General features: G+C 37.4%; 1 protein-coding gene across 6 annotated transcripts in view; it reads right to left on the bottom strand.

Moving 5' to 3' along the window:
* Window positions 1-5,856, bottom strand: part of NAV3 (neuron navigator 3) — a 258,341-nt gene extending 252,485 nt beyond the window's left edge. For 4 of the 6 annotated variants that reach the window (XM_090139109.1, XM_090139114.1, XM_090139116.1 and 1 more), the window contains exon 1: window positions 5,145-5,855. In XM_090139109.1, the coding sequence (XP_089995235.1) occupies window positions 5,145-5,387 (243 nt within the window). In that variant the 5' untranslated portion in view covers window positions 5,388-5,855. Of the gene's footprint in view, window positions 1-5,144 lie in introns of all 6 variants that reach the window. The other 2 variants (XM_090139108.1, XM_090139127.1) reach the window with 2 other exon arrangements.
* Between the last annotated feature and the right edge of the window lie 9,078 nt (window positions 5,857-14,934).

The following is a 14,934-nucleotide window of genomic DNA, read 5'->3' as shown; positions in this document are numbered from 1 at the left end:
TGTAGAAGTATGAAACTAAATGAAATGAACTTCAAGAGCCCTTTTAATAGCAGCAGTACATGTTTTTTGCCTAATCACACCAAAGCATTTAGGATTGATTTGTGGCATTGACGTTAAATTTTATTTTAGATCACTTTAATGTTGTTTTCTTGGTGCAACTAAGTACTACAGTCTAGTCTTTCAGGGCCATATTCCCCATGCAGAGTGCATCTATTCATCTCCGTTCTGCTGCTTCACAGACCACTTTCCCAGTCCAGTTGCTCAGATTTCAATGCTTTAGAAAAGAAACTGCTCACATGTCTTTCATCAGGTGGACATCATATTTTTTGGCATTATATCCAGAAGACTTTGCAGTAGATCCATTTTCTGAGTTCCCCTGAGATATTCCTGTCTCAAAATTAGATAGTTTAGTGATGAACTTGGTATGGCTGGACCACTTTAAGAGAGTATCCATACATACTCTGGATGCCAGTATCTCTACAGCTCTCTACAAATACCTGAAAGGAGGTTGTGACGAGGTGGGAGCTGACTTCCACTTGCTTGTGACCAGCAATAGGACTCAAGTCACTTCAAGGCTTCAAGTCGCACCAGGGGAGATTCAGGTTGGATATTACGAAAAATTCTTTCACCAGAAGAGTACCAGAAGGTGCTGAAACAGGCTTCCTAGGGAAGTGGATCAGTCACTGTCCCTGGAGGTGGACAGTTCGACTGGATGATACTGAAGGTCTTTTGCAACCTCGGTGGTTCTACAATTCTACAATGTCCATATTACAAGAATCTTCACATAAACCCTAAAAAATGATGTATCTATAAAAGTTTTAAGTTTATATACATATACTGGGTTAGTTGTAAAATCTAACACTTTCCTTTAAAGTACAAAAAATGTTGTAGTCATAACATAAAGACTTGATTTGTAGATATAGAGAAGAATTAGTCTCTGTAGAAGCCTGTAAAGATGTCTGCCAGTAGGAAGGAAAAAGAAGATAAAGCAGACAGCAAAGGACAGATAGCAAAGGGAAACTGAAAACAAGAAAAAATAAGTATAAGATAATATGATAGTACAGGAATGAATTAGCTTGGGAAAGAAGGATAAAGTCTTATCTTTGAAGTCATATAACCAAAGCACTACAATTAATATATTAGATTCAGCCCACAGAAAACTAAGTTGACAAGCTTAAATGATGGTGCAGTACTCTTGAAATAAGGAAGTTTGATGATGGAAGGCAACCATGGGGACCTCATGGCACAACACTACAAGGAGTAGCTCTGGGCAGCCAGGTCAGAAGACTGACATGCTCAGCATGGGTGTCATCTCCCAGCATCTACTCAGATTTTTGCCAGGGAGGATTTGTGACAATGTCCTTGTAGCCACAGCATCAAATATGGGAGGACTGCTGAAAGAAATTATATTCACCTTGAGTGAAATGTTATTGGCATTGACATTATTCTACAGGTCAGTATAGTACAAAGTTATTATTTAGTGACCAGAATTAGTTGTTTTTACAAAGAAACTCTCTCTAAGATTCTTTGTTTTAGCCATTTCCACAATATTGATTGCATTTTTTTTTTCCATTTTATAACTTTTTAATAGAATACAGCAAGAAGAGTAGCACAAGGCAGCCTAATGCAATCTGATAATTTTGGTCTCGTTATTTTAGCAAGTAGTATGAAAGGAGAGACACAGACATATAAAATAATACTCTATATACTCTATATACAGTTAGAAAAATGTTACAGCAAATACTGGTATTTTCAGATGTGGATTTCCATAAAAACAAAGTATGGTCCTACTGAACAGCAAAGCTCCATCTGCTTCAAGGCAAGCCAGCATTTCACCTCACGAATTCAGCAGCTGGATTCTTTTCCTGTGTACATATATAGGAATAAACTTTTGTCTATATGATACTCAGGGAAAAAGAATGTGCTCTGAATGCTTGCGTTCAAATATTTTGCATGACTATTCACATCATAAGTGCTCATACAGTCAGCTTAAACATTAGCTGGCTTAGCAAGAAAGCAGATGGACCTACATACCAAAGCACAAACTTTGAACAAAAGTGTATTTGAATAAATTACACACAGAATAATTTAATGATTAGCAACTTATTTGCCAATAAAGAAAGAGCGTTGAATATAATCACTCAATTTTTTTCTACTACAGAGTTCTTACTAAAATAATGTCACTTTTACTAAACTCCAAACTGCATCATGTCTACAAAAAGCCTCCAAGACTACATATGCAAAAGCAACAAAATCATGTGAGAAAGGAAAAATGCTTAGGAAAAACAGATCTGATGTTTGCTGTATTCCTAGCCAGCCCTGGCAATGAAGTTGTGTGAGAAAGCCAACACAAGTGTCAAAAGTCTCAAACAATCAGGTGCAGTGAGACTGAAGGCCATAGAGGAAACAGCTGGGTGGCAATGACCTACTGTATTGACATATATAACTCAAATTTATCTTGGGGTCCTTAGCATTTATAGATAGCAAGAGGATGTGTCAGAGAGCCTACATGTGTCAATTTAACTGCCTTCCAGACACAAAGCTGGTGATCCACAGAGCAGAATGTGTAAAATACAGAAGAAAGCAAAGCTAAAGCCTGCAATCCAGCAGGCAAGTGCAAATGTTAACCAGATGATTAATTCATAAGCTCCACCATCTTCTGCAGACAGATATTCATCATCTTACTCTCAAAAAACAGTGCTGTTTTATACCCAGTGATATAACATAAGCATATAAGCAGTATACTATAGAAAAAGATTTTACTCTCATATAGAAACTCTGGCTAGGTATTTACAACATTTTGACTTGAAGACCTTTTATCTGATCACTGTTGTAATGGAAACGTTCCTAAAGTACAACACTGTATACTATAGAACCATGTAGGAATGTCCTTGCTAATCAAAAAATCAAAAGTCTATGGGCTCTTACAAATAGTCAAGTTTTAGAACACTGATATATGGAACCTGCATCCACACAACAAACCTGAAGTGACCTTCATCCTAACAACTCATTCAAATTTGTGTTTGAACTACTTAGATATTTTAGACGTGCTCCTAAGGAGACCAGGCAATGGGAAACAGGAGGCATGAATCCTCAGCACTGATGAATGAAAATATCATTCAGTAATTTAGGATGATATTTTCAAGTTTGTTAGTGACAAAAATCTAAAATCAACTTCATCATAACTACTCACTTTATTACGCAAATTGTGTTGCCAAAATGGCTTCATGAAATTCACTCGATAAGTGTGAGAACTTATCTAAAAGAACATTCTTCAAAAAAATGTACTTGGGAAAAAAACTGAACAAGGACATCCACCAAGCTTTGCTGGAAATGTCAAGACTTTATAAAAGGGAATACTGCAGAAGTTAGTCAATCCGTCTATAAATCTAGGCGGCCAGGGGAGATTTTCAGACCAGCATGTGCATAAACCATCTTTAAGGGTCATATTCTAAATGCGCTCAGCTGCCTCCATTGAGAAGAGAGAGATGGATCTAATAGCTAGCAGGACTTTTTTTCAAATAACAGCCTCTAAGTGTAAAAGCACAGTTAAACCAAAGAAACCTGAAATTCTCAAACTCAGATTTGAGAACCATTTGGGTCCACGCAGTCTGTTGCTTACTTTACTCACTAGTACTTCAGTAGTACTCAGGACCAGATGTCAATGAAGTAAATGTGGATCACCAGAGGAACTGACTCCCATTAAGTCTCATGCTAATCACCAACAGATCCTAAGCTGTTTAAATACTGAAACAAGATGTTCTATCTCTCTCTACAATTTTTTCAAAGAATCAGGAAGTACAATTCTCAGTAGGCAATGGTATCTGTAATCTTTTTTTTTTTTCTGAACATAGTGTTTGAAAATGTAAAGTACTTTTCATGCAAAATTCACTAAAGAACACCATCGAAGAGTAAACAGAAGGAATCTTTTCTATTAAAGATAAATGAGTAAGCAGGAATTACACTATGCTGAAAAATTTTATTCTTATCTTCATGTTGCACTCATGGCATAGAAAAGGGTTGTTCATCATTTCTGGAAATCAAGAAATGAACAGTCCAGCCTCTGTCTATTGGACATCTTTGATATCATCAAAACATCATTTGAAAGGCGGGGAATAAGGTGACAAAGAGAATCCAAGAGAAAAATTAAGTGACATGACCAAAATCCCGTGGGAAATATGTGGCAGGGATTAAAAAGGAAACCAAATGTTCAGAGTCCCAACCCTATGCTTTACCACAAAACCAACTTTCTTCTTGAATACTGAATTTATTCAGTAACTAAAAACAAGGGAAAACCAAGTACATATATTACATCTATCTTGCTACTGTAACAGCTCTGATTACACTCAAGTGTCCTTAAATTAAATATGAAGCAACTACAAATACATGTTTAATCACAGTTTGGTCATCAGTTCCACAAACCAAAAGTACTAGGAAAGCATGAGAGGTTTTTTAAATTATCAAGCCAGAATCCAAAAGCACTCCTTTACAAAAGAAAAACTATATGAGCACTCTACAAATGCTATGGAATCTTAATTAAGCAAAACTTTTTTTTTTTAAAAATGTAATCATAATAAATAAGAGCTAGATGAAGGCTAGGAAGAAGTTCTGTGCAGAAGAGAATAAACACAGGTACTTTTCACTAGGAAGCTGCTATTCAGGTTCTGCAGCAAGAATTTCCAGATCATTTGAAAAGTGAAAAGAAAATCAATTAGTTGTTTTAAAGGAGTGTCCCTGTGGGAATAAGTGTGGGTGTGAGATCTTTTTATAAACTTCATAATATAATGTGAAGCAGCCAAGATTTCTGTTTTGTTTTTTTTAAGTGCAGTCATGTCATTGTTTATGGGGTGCTGGGATGATTTTTTTCTACTTGTGATTCTACTGATAGTTATCAGATTGTTCTGTGAAATTTATTCTCTCATTAGCTTAACATTAATATTTCAAAAACAGAATATTTATTCAAATGACAACACTGAGCAAACAAAATTTACAAAGCTGCTATATAAGTTCACTGCTGACAGCAAAAGTCTATCTTTTACCCAATCACACCCAAGCTGTGCATGCAGCAAGTTTCTATCAGATTTTGTCCAAGCAAATTAACATTTTCTAAGAATTCAGATGTGCAGGAAAAGTTTCCAACTAACCTTACTATCTTCCAGCTCCTGGGTTTTCCCTTGAAGCGCTCTCCTCTCTCCAAAATCACAGGTTGACTTTAAGGTGAGCTGACAAGACAGCATCGAGCTCTCTGCCCCGGTAAGCTCCAAGGACTTTGGTGAGTAGTGCTGCGTGCCGGTGGGGCCAAGGTTTGGTATCGGGAGGGCAGTATGAACAGGCTTTGACCCTACCGCTGGCTGTCTTAGCTTGGAGGCAACCCCAAGCACAGGCATGGCTTCTCTAAAAGTATCTTCTTTCTGCCAAAGAAAATGCTCCTGACCTCAGTCTGGTAGACTCCAAATTCAGCAATTCCAGAACAAATACTTTAAACAAAAGTAGCAGTCATCTTTTCAAGAAGTCCTTAAAACAATAATATTACGAGTTTCACAAGGAAGCAGAACTTTTCCTTCATCTCTGCCTTCTCCCTCACAGACACTCACACGCGCTGCTCAGTGAGTCAGTGGCTCTGTAAGACTAAACACTCCTTTGGGGCGTGAACTTTTCTTGAAGGTAACTGCCACAAAGCTGCCTGTCTGGGATTAAAGAACTCGTAAATTTGCTTTCTCTTCTTCCTACAGCATTCCAGGTCTGCACGTTAAGTGAATGAAGGACGGGACAGAAGGAGGCAGAGAGGAGATGAAATCTCTCTATACTCCAACTGTCAAAACAGCTCTGAGACCACAACACTGGAAGCAGAGACCTCTTCCTGACTGCATAAATAACCAGCCCACAGCTTAAAAAAAAAAAGCAAGCCTCTTTTTTTTCTGATGAAAAAAAAAAAAAAAAAAAAAAAAAGACCTGAGCGGTGGCCAAAGCAAACAGCTGTTGGAAGAGTTTTTATCCCGGAAATAATCTCAGCAATGAAGCTGTTTGTCTGATTCCTGGCTATTTTTCACTGCTGACAACCATGAGCTAGAGTGTTTCATTCCCTGTTCCTCCCGTGAAATCAGGTTAAAATCGTGCAAGAGCATGGCTAGGAACAGACGCTGAATCACAGCGTGGGGAACGTCTGCCTGTGCTATGAAAAATCCATACAAAAACACAGAGCAGGATATAGGAAAATCACGAGCATTGTTAGGAGATTTAGTCAATACAGCTTTTCAGGGCACTTTTTTTCTTTCTTTCTCGGTGGTGGTACTAACGTCATCTATTCAGTTTTAACACTTCCCTTTCTAAAAGCATTTAAAGCTCCATGAAGTGCACGTCCAATGCATCGTTTCTGCTTGTTGTTCATAGACATATTCTTTCTGGCAATCTTAAATCCTTCTACAGGGAAACAAACGGCAGATAGGCAGACAGAGCAAGCCATAAAATGAATCACAATGGACAGTACAAATTGCTGAGCAGCATAAATGCTTGTTAAAAGGACAACTGTAAATTCCTCTGAGTACCTACAGCAGGGAAACACATTTTAAACTGTGATGTAAGGGGGAAAAAAAAAAAAAAAAGTACAAAAATGACACACCATTAAGTTCCTAAGGGATTTTATCACCCACACCATGGGCAAAAATATTCCGTGCTTTTACTGTTATCTCCTCCAAAATAAAACACAGATACCTGAATGCTATTCTGCCACTAATACTCTACATGGTGTTAACCTGCTCTACCTGAATAGCGGACACTGTTCACACTAAGATGTAAGCTCAGAAGAAAACAAGAGTTTTGAGGATGCAAGTTGAGGATGGCAAGCATTTAAAAGAAAACAGTATAGATAAGAAGCAGACTAGAAGGAATCTCCTAGGCCACTCTCTGAAATTATTTTGCATTATAAAACCACATTTTCTCACACAGTATTTTCCTTGATCTTTCATTTAAAAGATCATGATGATATATTAGTTATGAATTCAGCACTCTATATTGACAATCCATTCATGCTTTTAGTTTAAAGGAGTAAATCTGACCTTGTTTAATTATCTCCTCAGTTTTGCAGTGTGTATACAGAGAATCAGCAAAACCTATTTCAGCATCCTCTGCTTAGCAAGGAGCTTTACACAAGACTGCACAGAGGTACCTTCACTCCATTTCGGCCAACTTCAGCACACTGCATCCAACACTTCTCAATGGACAGAATATTCTCATTTCAAATAGTGTTTCAGCTCTTGTGCAAAGCAAAAGGGAAAGAAGCTCCTTGTGCGGTCTGCATTTGTTCTCCAGCACCATAAAGTACTGTAGCTTAAGTTTCTTAGACACAACTGTTAACGCTTTAGAAAGGGCACATATGCAAAGGCTGAAGTGGACCACAGGAAAAGAGGGATTTATCTGATGCAAGGTTTGAGGAGATGAGAAATCCTCATGAGGACTGCTGACCAATGATGAAGACAAAGAATAAACTAGAGTCATGAGACAGATACTTTCTTAAATAGAACTCTGCCAAAAAAATGCAATTGAATCTTATTACTTCTCAGGGTTATAATTTTACAAAGTAATATATTATGGCAATCTTGCTGCTCTTCTTTTGAATATGAATGATGAGGTCATGATACCCACAGTCTCTTTTGCAACCCATTTTCCCAGCACAGAAACCCTAGAAGTAATAAGCAAGCTAGCTTACCAGGAGAGAGTCATCTGCAATGCATAACCAAAAGGGTTTGGAAACAGTGATGTGAAGATGGTGTCACTTTTTCAAGAAAATTATTACTCATTCAAAATAATCATCAATTATAGTATGATTACCAGGTCACTACCATCAGCTTCAAAATCCCATTTTTCAAGATCTTTGGCAATAATATAAAACTGAATTGCTTCTAATCTGCAAAGATATTAATAAAAATCTACAAGATTATTTGCAAGAATCATTCCTGATTTCTACAAAGTAATGGAGGAAAACAGGAGCAATACTCCATAGGTAAGAACGCATTTGCAGGCCTAGTTACAAGATTAGTCTTCCTTTTTTTGTTCTCTCTCATTCTAATTTTCAGCAAAAGATAAGAAACAAACATCTGTTGTCCTTAGAGATCACTTACCCACATTTTTCACTAGAAAGGATTTGCATACCTCATGATTACTGTGGATTTTATGAAGAATATCAGGGGAAAAGAATATTTAACAGCTAAGTTTCAGCTGTGGTTTCCATGTGAACCATAAAGCAGAGCATAAAGCACCTGTGGACAAAGTGCCCCCAAGTGGTACTAGGTGCAGGTAATGCCAATGGAGCTGGATAGAAGAGGGACAACATCTCAGGTAGAAGGTGTCTGCATTGCTCTGGGAAGTGTCCTTGAGATACTGTAAAGGGATGAACTCTTGGAAAACTGTGGATGCAGGAGCTGCAAAGATCACTGTTAGGAATTATGATGGTAATATGAATTTGGTGGGGTTGTTCGTGGTAGCTCTAAAGTGGGGAACTAAGAGACCAGCAAACCAGGCTGCTATGGAGAATCCAAAAACAGAAGGAAGATGGTTTAGCTGTCTGTGAATGGCGCCTGAAGGGAAAGAAAGCCTACCTATGAGAAACCAGGGGTAGAAATGTTGCTAAAGTGGCTATGAGCTGAGACTATGTGAAATAAAAATCAGCACCAGGTTTTGGACTCACTGGCATGAAAGGCAGTAGCATTGCTGGCAGGATAAAGAAAGTACAGAGTGGAAAGATATGGCAGATATAAACAAGAGAAAAATATCTTGGTTTGTGAAGCAGACAGACATATATCCAGGTAGGGTTGACAATTAACGAGGCTAAACACACAGAAGACTTGCAGGTTTATCATTTACCCACTTAAATATTTATCAGCTTAGATACCTTCATGCTAGGCAGGTAGAGGACTCTATCTAGCCTCAGGATGCAGGATAGGCAGAGATTACGACTGAAACCCAGACACAAGTGAAATGAAGTTTTGCAGGAAAGTTCAGAAAGTTATGAGGAAGCTAGAAGACATCTGAGCTTTGGAAGTAAAGTGAAAGCAATATTTCAAGCAGTATGTTAAGCAGGAAGATAAAAATTAGGAGAAACCTAAATATGAGAAAACAGAACTAAGGTCATGATGCAAACCTTTGAAGTCTTGTCAACAGCAGTGGTAGTTCCAGTGAGATATTGAAGGAAAAACTACTTCTTTATCTAATAAAGATCAAAAATGATGATGGGCCAAGAAGTACAACTTTGGAAGTATCAAGCAATCAAATGTTTTAACAATAATTATGAGTTAAATAAATGACCTGTATTTCAGAGGAAGACAGTATGTGTGCATTAAGTATAATTCCTATGTCCCCATAGTATTTATTTCATACAACACCTGAAATCCAAATAACCTCATAAAATAAAGTATGTGGTAGTTGCACTATTAACGTGAATTTTTGTTTTAAAGACTTAATATGAATAATTATTTACAGTACATCAACTCAACATAAATTTTCTTTCCCTCATCATATCTGATACCAGAGTCCCATGAAGGCTGCTCCCCTCTCTAACCACACTTCTCAGACAAACTGCTTGCATGAACTGAACAGACAGCTGGCAATGTCTCCCAGACCACAGGAAATATCAAGAGAGTGGACACCTGCCTCAAAAGTGGAGCCAAGAGATTTGTTTGCTCCTTCTGGTCTATGATCTTCAACAAGGAAGCTGTTGCATGTGTCCTGGGTCAAACAGGAAATGTCAGGGGTCCAGAGACTGCTGAGGTCTGTTCTGAGCCATTTCCCTACTTCATCCCACCGGTTCCACAGCTGTGTTATAGCTTACATGAGCCAGGCTAACTTCTGAAAGAGTTTGAACGTGATGATACAATCACCCTATTTTGTGAGTACTGATTTCAGGTTGAGAAGACAGTTTTCCCCCAGTTACAAACAGCTGGGGACAGAACTCTTGGAAACAATTACAGTACCTTTGAAAAAGAAACCAACGATTTTAAAACATTATATATAAATATAAATATATATTTATATAAATATTTTGATATATTTAATAACATATTAAAAATGTTAATACAATAATGCTGACCTAAGAAACATGCCATATTTGGTGTAATAAGGTATTTTCAATCTATCAGATAATGATGAGACAAATTATCCAGCCCTTACTCATGTTCAGACCATAATCCTACCTACACTGCAGTGCTTTTCACAAGAGCTAGGCAATTCTATAGTCTAAAAGTAAGCCATGTAACAAGTGTTTAATCCTATCTCTGTGTAATGCGACTGAATAATCTGTTGTTGTTTTTCTTAACAGTTTGGAGTTCCAAGAGATACATAATCCAAAGCCCAGTTATAGTCACTGAAAAAGGTGCATCCGGCTTCCTAAAGGAAATCCTTCTGCTTTGGCTGAATGTTTGGGGAAGTCTTTCAAACAGGACAACTTTTAAATAAGGATATCTATTTATCCTCCGAGTAATTTGGCCCTTCGAAGACCAAGGGGTTAGTGGTTTTGAACCATTACTGATGTAAGTGACCAGATATTTTGTAATTCTTTTATAATTTTGTAATTCTTCTGCTTTACATTTGCAGTATCTTCCATCAGGTGGCTTCAGACATTTACATACATACATTATATGTCCATGTAACGTGCATTAAAATCTTGCAAAGTGGAGGCATGAAGTTAAAGACCTTCTAAGGACTGCATGGGAAGTCAATACTCTCTTTGTCAAGTAGAGATTTTTTTTTGGCTTATGCATGTGTGTGGGTTAAAAACGATAATTATTTCTCTGTTGCTATGCACTGCATTTAATCATGGAGTGTTTGGCTCAAAGGAATCAAGCTTAAATACTATCGGATTGGGAAATGTAAACAAAAATGTTGTAAGAATAAGAAAGGGCTAATACGCTATGTAAGTATTTACATACTGACCTACTGACTATCCCATATGGCCAGCTGGTAAAGCTTAATGAAAACATCAGCCTTCCTCTTTGGGAGGTGGAAGAGGGTGAAATAAAATAAAATAAAATAAAATAAAGGCAATCTATTTGTTCATTTGTTTCTTTCTACGTAAATGAAGCAAATAACAAAAGCTGCTTACTCCCAAAACTGCTGTTAACTATGGCTAATAAGGCAACCCTCCATTAACATCACCCTGCGTAAGCTAGTCTAACAGATTACATTCACTGTAAGAATCAAAGTATTAGGTTTTCCTTTCTCTCTTCCTTGTATCCTCAGTTTGCCATTTACAAACTCCAGGCAGCAATGTCCACAGCAGGCATGCTGACTTCTCTAGCATTCTTCTGGCAGGTATCTTTTGCCTCTTTCAATGCTGCTTATTTTTCCCATAGAGTTTTCTATTTCTGAAGATATCTCCATCTTCTGACTTTGTATCTCTATCTCCATCTTCTGACTTTGTACCATCTTCAGTGTACCGTGGCGAGTAATAGATTCCAACGTTTGCATGCCTGGTATCTTTATTTCTTAGAACATTACAGGTTCATAACTTCACTGTCATATTGCCAAAGTAGTGTTTTTCTCAATTCTAAGGACATTTAGGAGTTCCAGCTCAGTCTAGAGTTACTGGAGAAATGTCTAAGGTAAACAATAGAAAAGCAGATATTTCTAGAACTTAGGCTTAAGTTTGTGGGTTTATCAAAGCCCTTCTGATTCAGTACTCAGTGTGAACTCTCCATAGTTTTCATTCAACATTCCTTTACAACATAAACTTACTGTGAAATTTTCAAACAAACTGTTAAAAAACAACAACAACAACAACTTGTTATTGTAAAGCAATTAAGACTAAACAGGAATCTGCTAATTATCTAATATCAGGGAGCTGACAAGAGTAAAAATGCTTTTACCTGCTGGAAAGGAAAACTTGCCTCTTATAAGCACAACAATTCTGATAGAAGGTTTTGAAATCATGCAACGTAGCTATGCTAGCATTCAGTCCAAGATTTAAGTAAAAAATTGTTCCATAAGGTTCTCATTGGTCTATTAAAAAACAAAACAAAACAAAAAAACAACAAAAAAAAAACACCTTAAAAAAACCTTAGAAACATCTGCTACAGTCATGAGCAGATTCTTGGCCAAGTGCGGCAACAACAGTGGCTTTGAAGTCAATCAGCTTCGCTATCACCAGCAGACACCCCTGCAGTCAATGGAAATTACTGTAGAGAGAGTTTGGGGATGGCAAGAGAAGTTTCTTTGCTAGAAGTGGATGGATGTAGATAGCAGTAAAAAAAAGAGGATTTTTTTTTTTTTAAATAATCATGAAAATGGTTGGGAGTGAAAGGTTAGGAATACATGTTTCCAGAAAACAGAAGACTACATTAATACTTAAAGAATATTTCTTGAAAACAAAGATGGATAGATTTTCAGGTACGGGCTTTGATATTTGACCTTAAACAAGTGTGAGCTGCTCTGCAGCTGGAGAAACACTTCTAACTCACAATCTGCTGTCTACTTCCTTCTTCCTTTGAGACTGGTAATTTAATGTTGGCTTGTATCACCCACAATTTATAATATCTACTGTGCTAGTTACACCATCTCTCCTCATCTGCCTCCTCATATCTTGATCTAAGGTGCAACTATTGCATAATACTGACTGTTAGTTCTCACTGCTTATCAGCATGGGTGAATGATCCAAGACATGTTTTTGATTTCCTGCTACTACTTTCTGCTCTCTTTGCAGATAGCCACAGAATTTTTTTTATCAAGTAAGCCTCCTTACACGATTACACTGTTTTTATTTTGTTTAACTACATACTTACTTCATATTTACCTGCATTTCCTATTATTTGCCATAAGTAGGAAGATACTGGCAACAGTGCTTAGTATGGATGAACACTGCAGTTCTTAGTGAAGACTCGCAAGATCATCATAATATCACCCTCCCTGTATCCCTTCCCATTGAAATTTGGTGTTTACTTTACACTGGCACTGGATGGATATCCTAGAAAAATTGTTACTCCCCACGTACTTCTGTTTGCACACACTTTCTCTGCATGTCTTCTACTGCAAATAGTCAGCAGCAGTATACTGAGTGACTGATCTTTGCTATTACCTAACACGATTTTAGATCTCAAACTCTTAGGTGAAGATGAAATATTATGAAGTATTTTGAAGTCACACTAGCACTTTTTTTTTTGTTAAGCAGACGTGATCTCTGCCAATGTCTTTGGATTACAGGCCTACTGTGATCAACTATTTATGATAATGCTACACAGAGTCCACATTTTTTAGCAGCATGTCTTCACTAGGGCTCATCACCATACTCGCTGTTGCTTCGTACCTCTTAGTTTGTGCTTTGCTAGCTTGGAGCTCTTGCAGAGAGGTCACTCATCTCTATTTGCACTATATTAATATGAAAGAAAAACCTTGACCACATACATTTTGGCTATATGAGGGTGCTCTTCTTTTTCAAATAAATATAGGTCCAATGCACACACTGAAATCACAACTGTCTGCTTTTATCTCCTGTTGGCCATATGTGAACATTTCCTACATTTAGCCTTGAAAGCTTGTGCTTTACTCTGTTCTGCTGCAATCAGAGCGTGCTCCAGGCTAAATGCTGAAATGAATCCTGCATGTCTCTAGACCAAACCTTCCAGTTTTGTGATCAATAGGTGTCAAGGATGAACTGCTGTTTCTTGTTATCAAAAACCTCCCACCTATACCACACCATATACCTTGTGCCATCTTAACAGAAATCTGATTGTACAGTACAACAGCAGCTAGCAGCTTTTCAGGTCAGCAAACTATTTCCTCAACTCCACTCTGTATATGGATACACGATTTTATCTTCTGTGTCTATCTTTATGTACATATGAGAACATATGTTTAACATGTCTGACAGTCATTAATGCCCTTTGAGCAATTCACCTGGGTTGTTTTATCTTTCACAAAAAGAAAGAAATACCCAATAGCACACAGCTGTCAAAAATAACTTTGAATCCTGCAGATGTTGGATGCTTCCTTCCTGCTTCTCAGCATACTGAGGAGAAATATTACCTTACAGATGTGGTATGTAAAAAAACCAGGAGGCTATCATTATTTATTATATTGGACTTACCTTTAAGTAAGCAAGAAAAGTACTGGATGAGAGATAAATGATAAAGCTCCTCTCCCAGCTTTCATCCATCAGCAAAGCTTTTAGAACTGACATATGTAACAAGCATATGGCAGCCATAAAAGCAACATCAGCATTCACAAATTAAAAAAATAAAATAGAAAGCCAAAATAATTTTATTCCACCTACAAGCCTAGGCTGAGCTATGAACAAAGCAGCATTTTATCAAAGACAGCACGGAGACTAAACTGGTTACTAAACTGGAGCAGCCAGTTAATAGATCCTAGCTAAAAACTAGCAAACACTAAGTTAACAGCCCCCAGTGAACATGTCAGCAGTACCATACATAGTTTCCACGGTGACAAAGTCAGAGACCATTATCTACAGAAAATGACTTCATTACAAATTCTTTTAGCATCACAGCCAACAATAACTTTGTTGACAGACACAGAAAGGTTTTCAGTAGGTACAAAACTGCATAATTCCAGGTACTTCATTAACGCAAGTGTGAGCCACACCAGTAAAGCCTCACTCTACATTTAGGAAAGGTATAACTAGATGCCATACATTATTCACTTACTGTTTTCTTTTACTCTCTTTGAAAGTCTTATTTTTCATTCCATTCCCTTCCCTGCACCCAGTGAGAGAATCTTCTTCAGAATAAGAACAAGATGTGTAGGCAGTATTTATTTTCTTTTCAGAAACCATCATAGCACAGCATAGTACAAACCACCTGAGCACTGCTGGGATCTGTCACTAGCAGAGTATTCAAAAGTGGAACCTGACAACTTGTCAAAAGATTCAATTTTTTTCTGAAACCTGCTTTAATTTGGGAAAGACCTCTCTTTTTCCAGATCGTTATGGGATCA

Source organism: Phasianus colchicus, chromosome 1 (genome assembly GCF_987193195.1).
Source record: "Phasianus colchicus chromosome 1, bPhaCol1.hap1.1, whole genome shotgun sequence".
In the NCBI taxonomy this organism is placed as follows: domain Eukaryota; kingdom Metazoa; phylum Chordata; class Aves; order Galliformes; family Phasianidae; genus Phasianus; species Phasianus colchicus.
The sequence above is the reverse complement of the archived record's forward strand: the minus strand, read 5'-3'. Positions and strand labels throughout refer to the sequence as shown.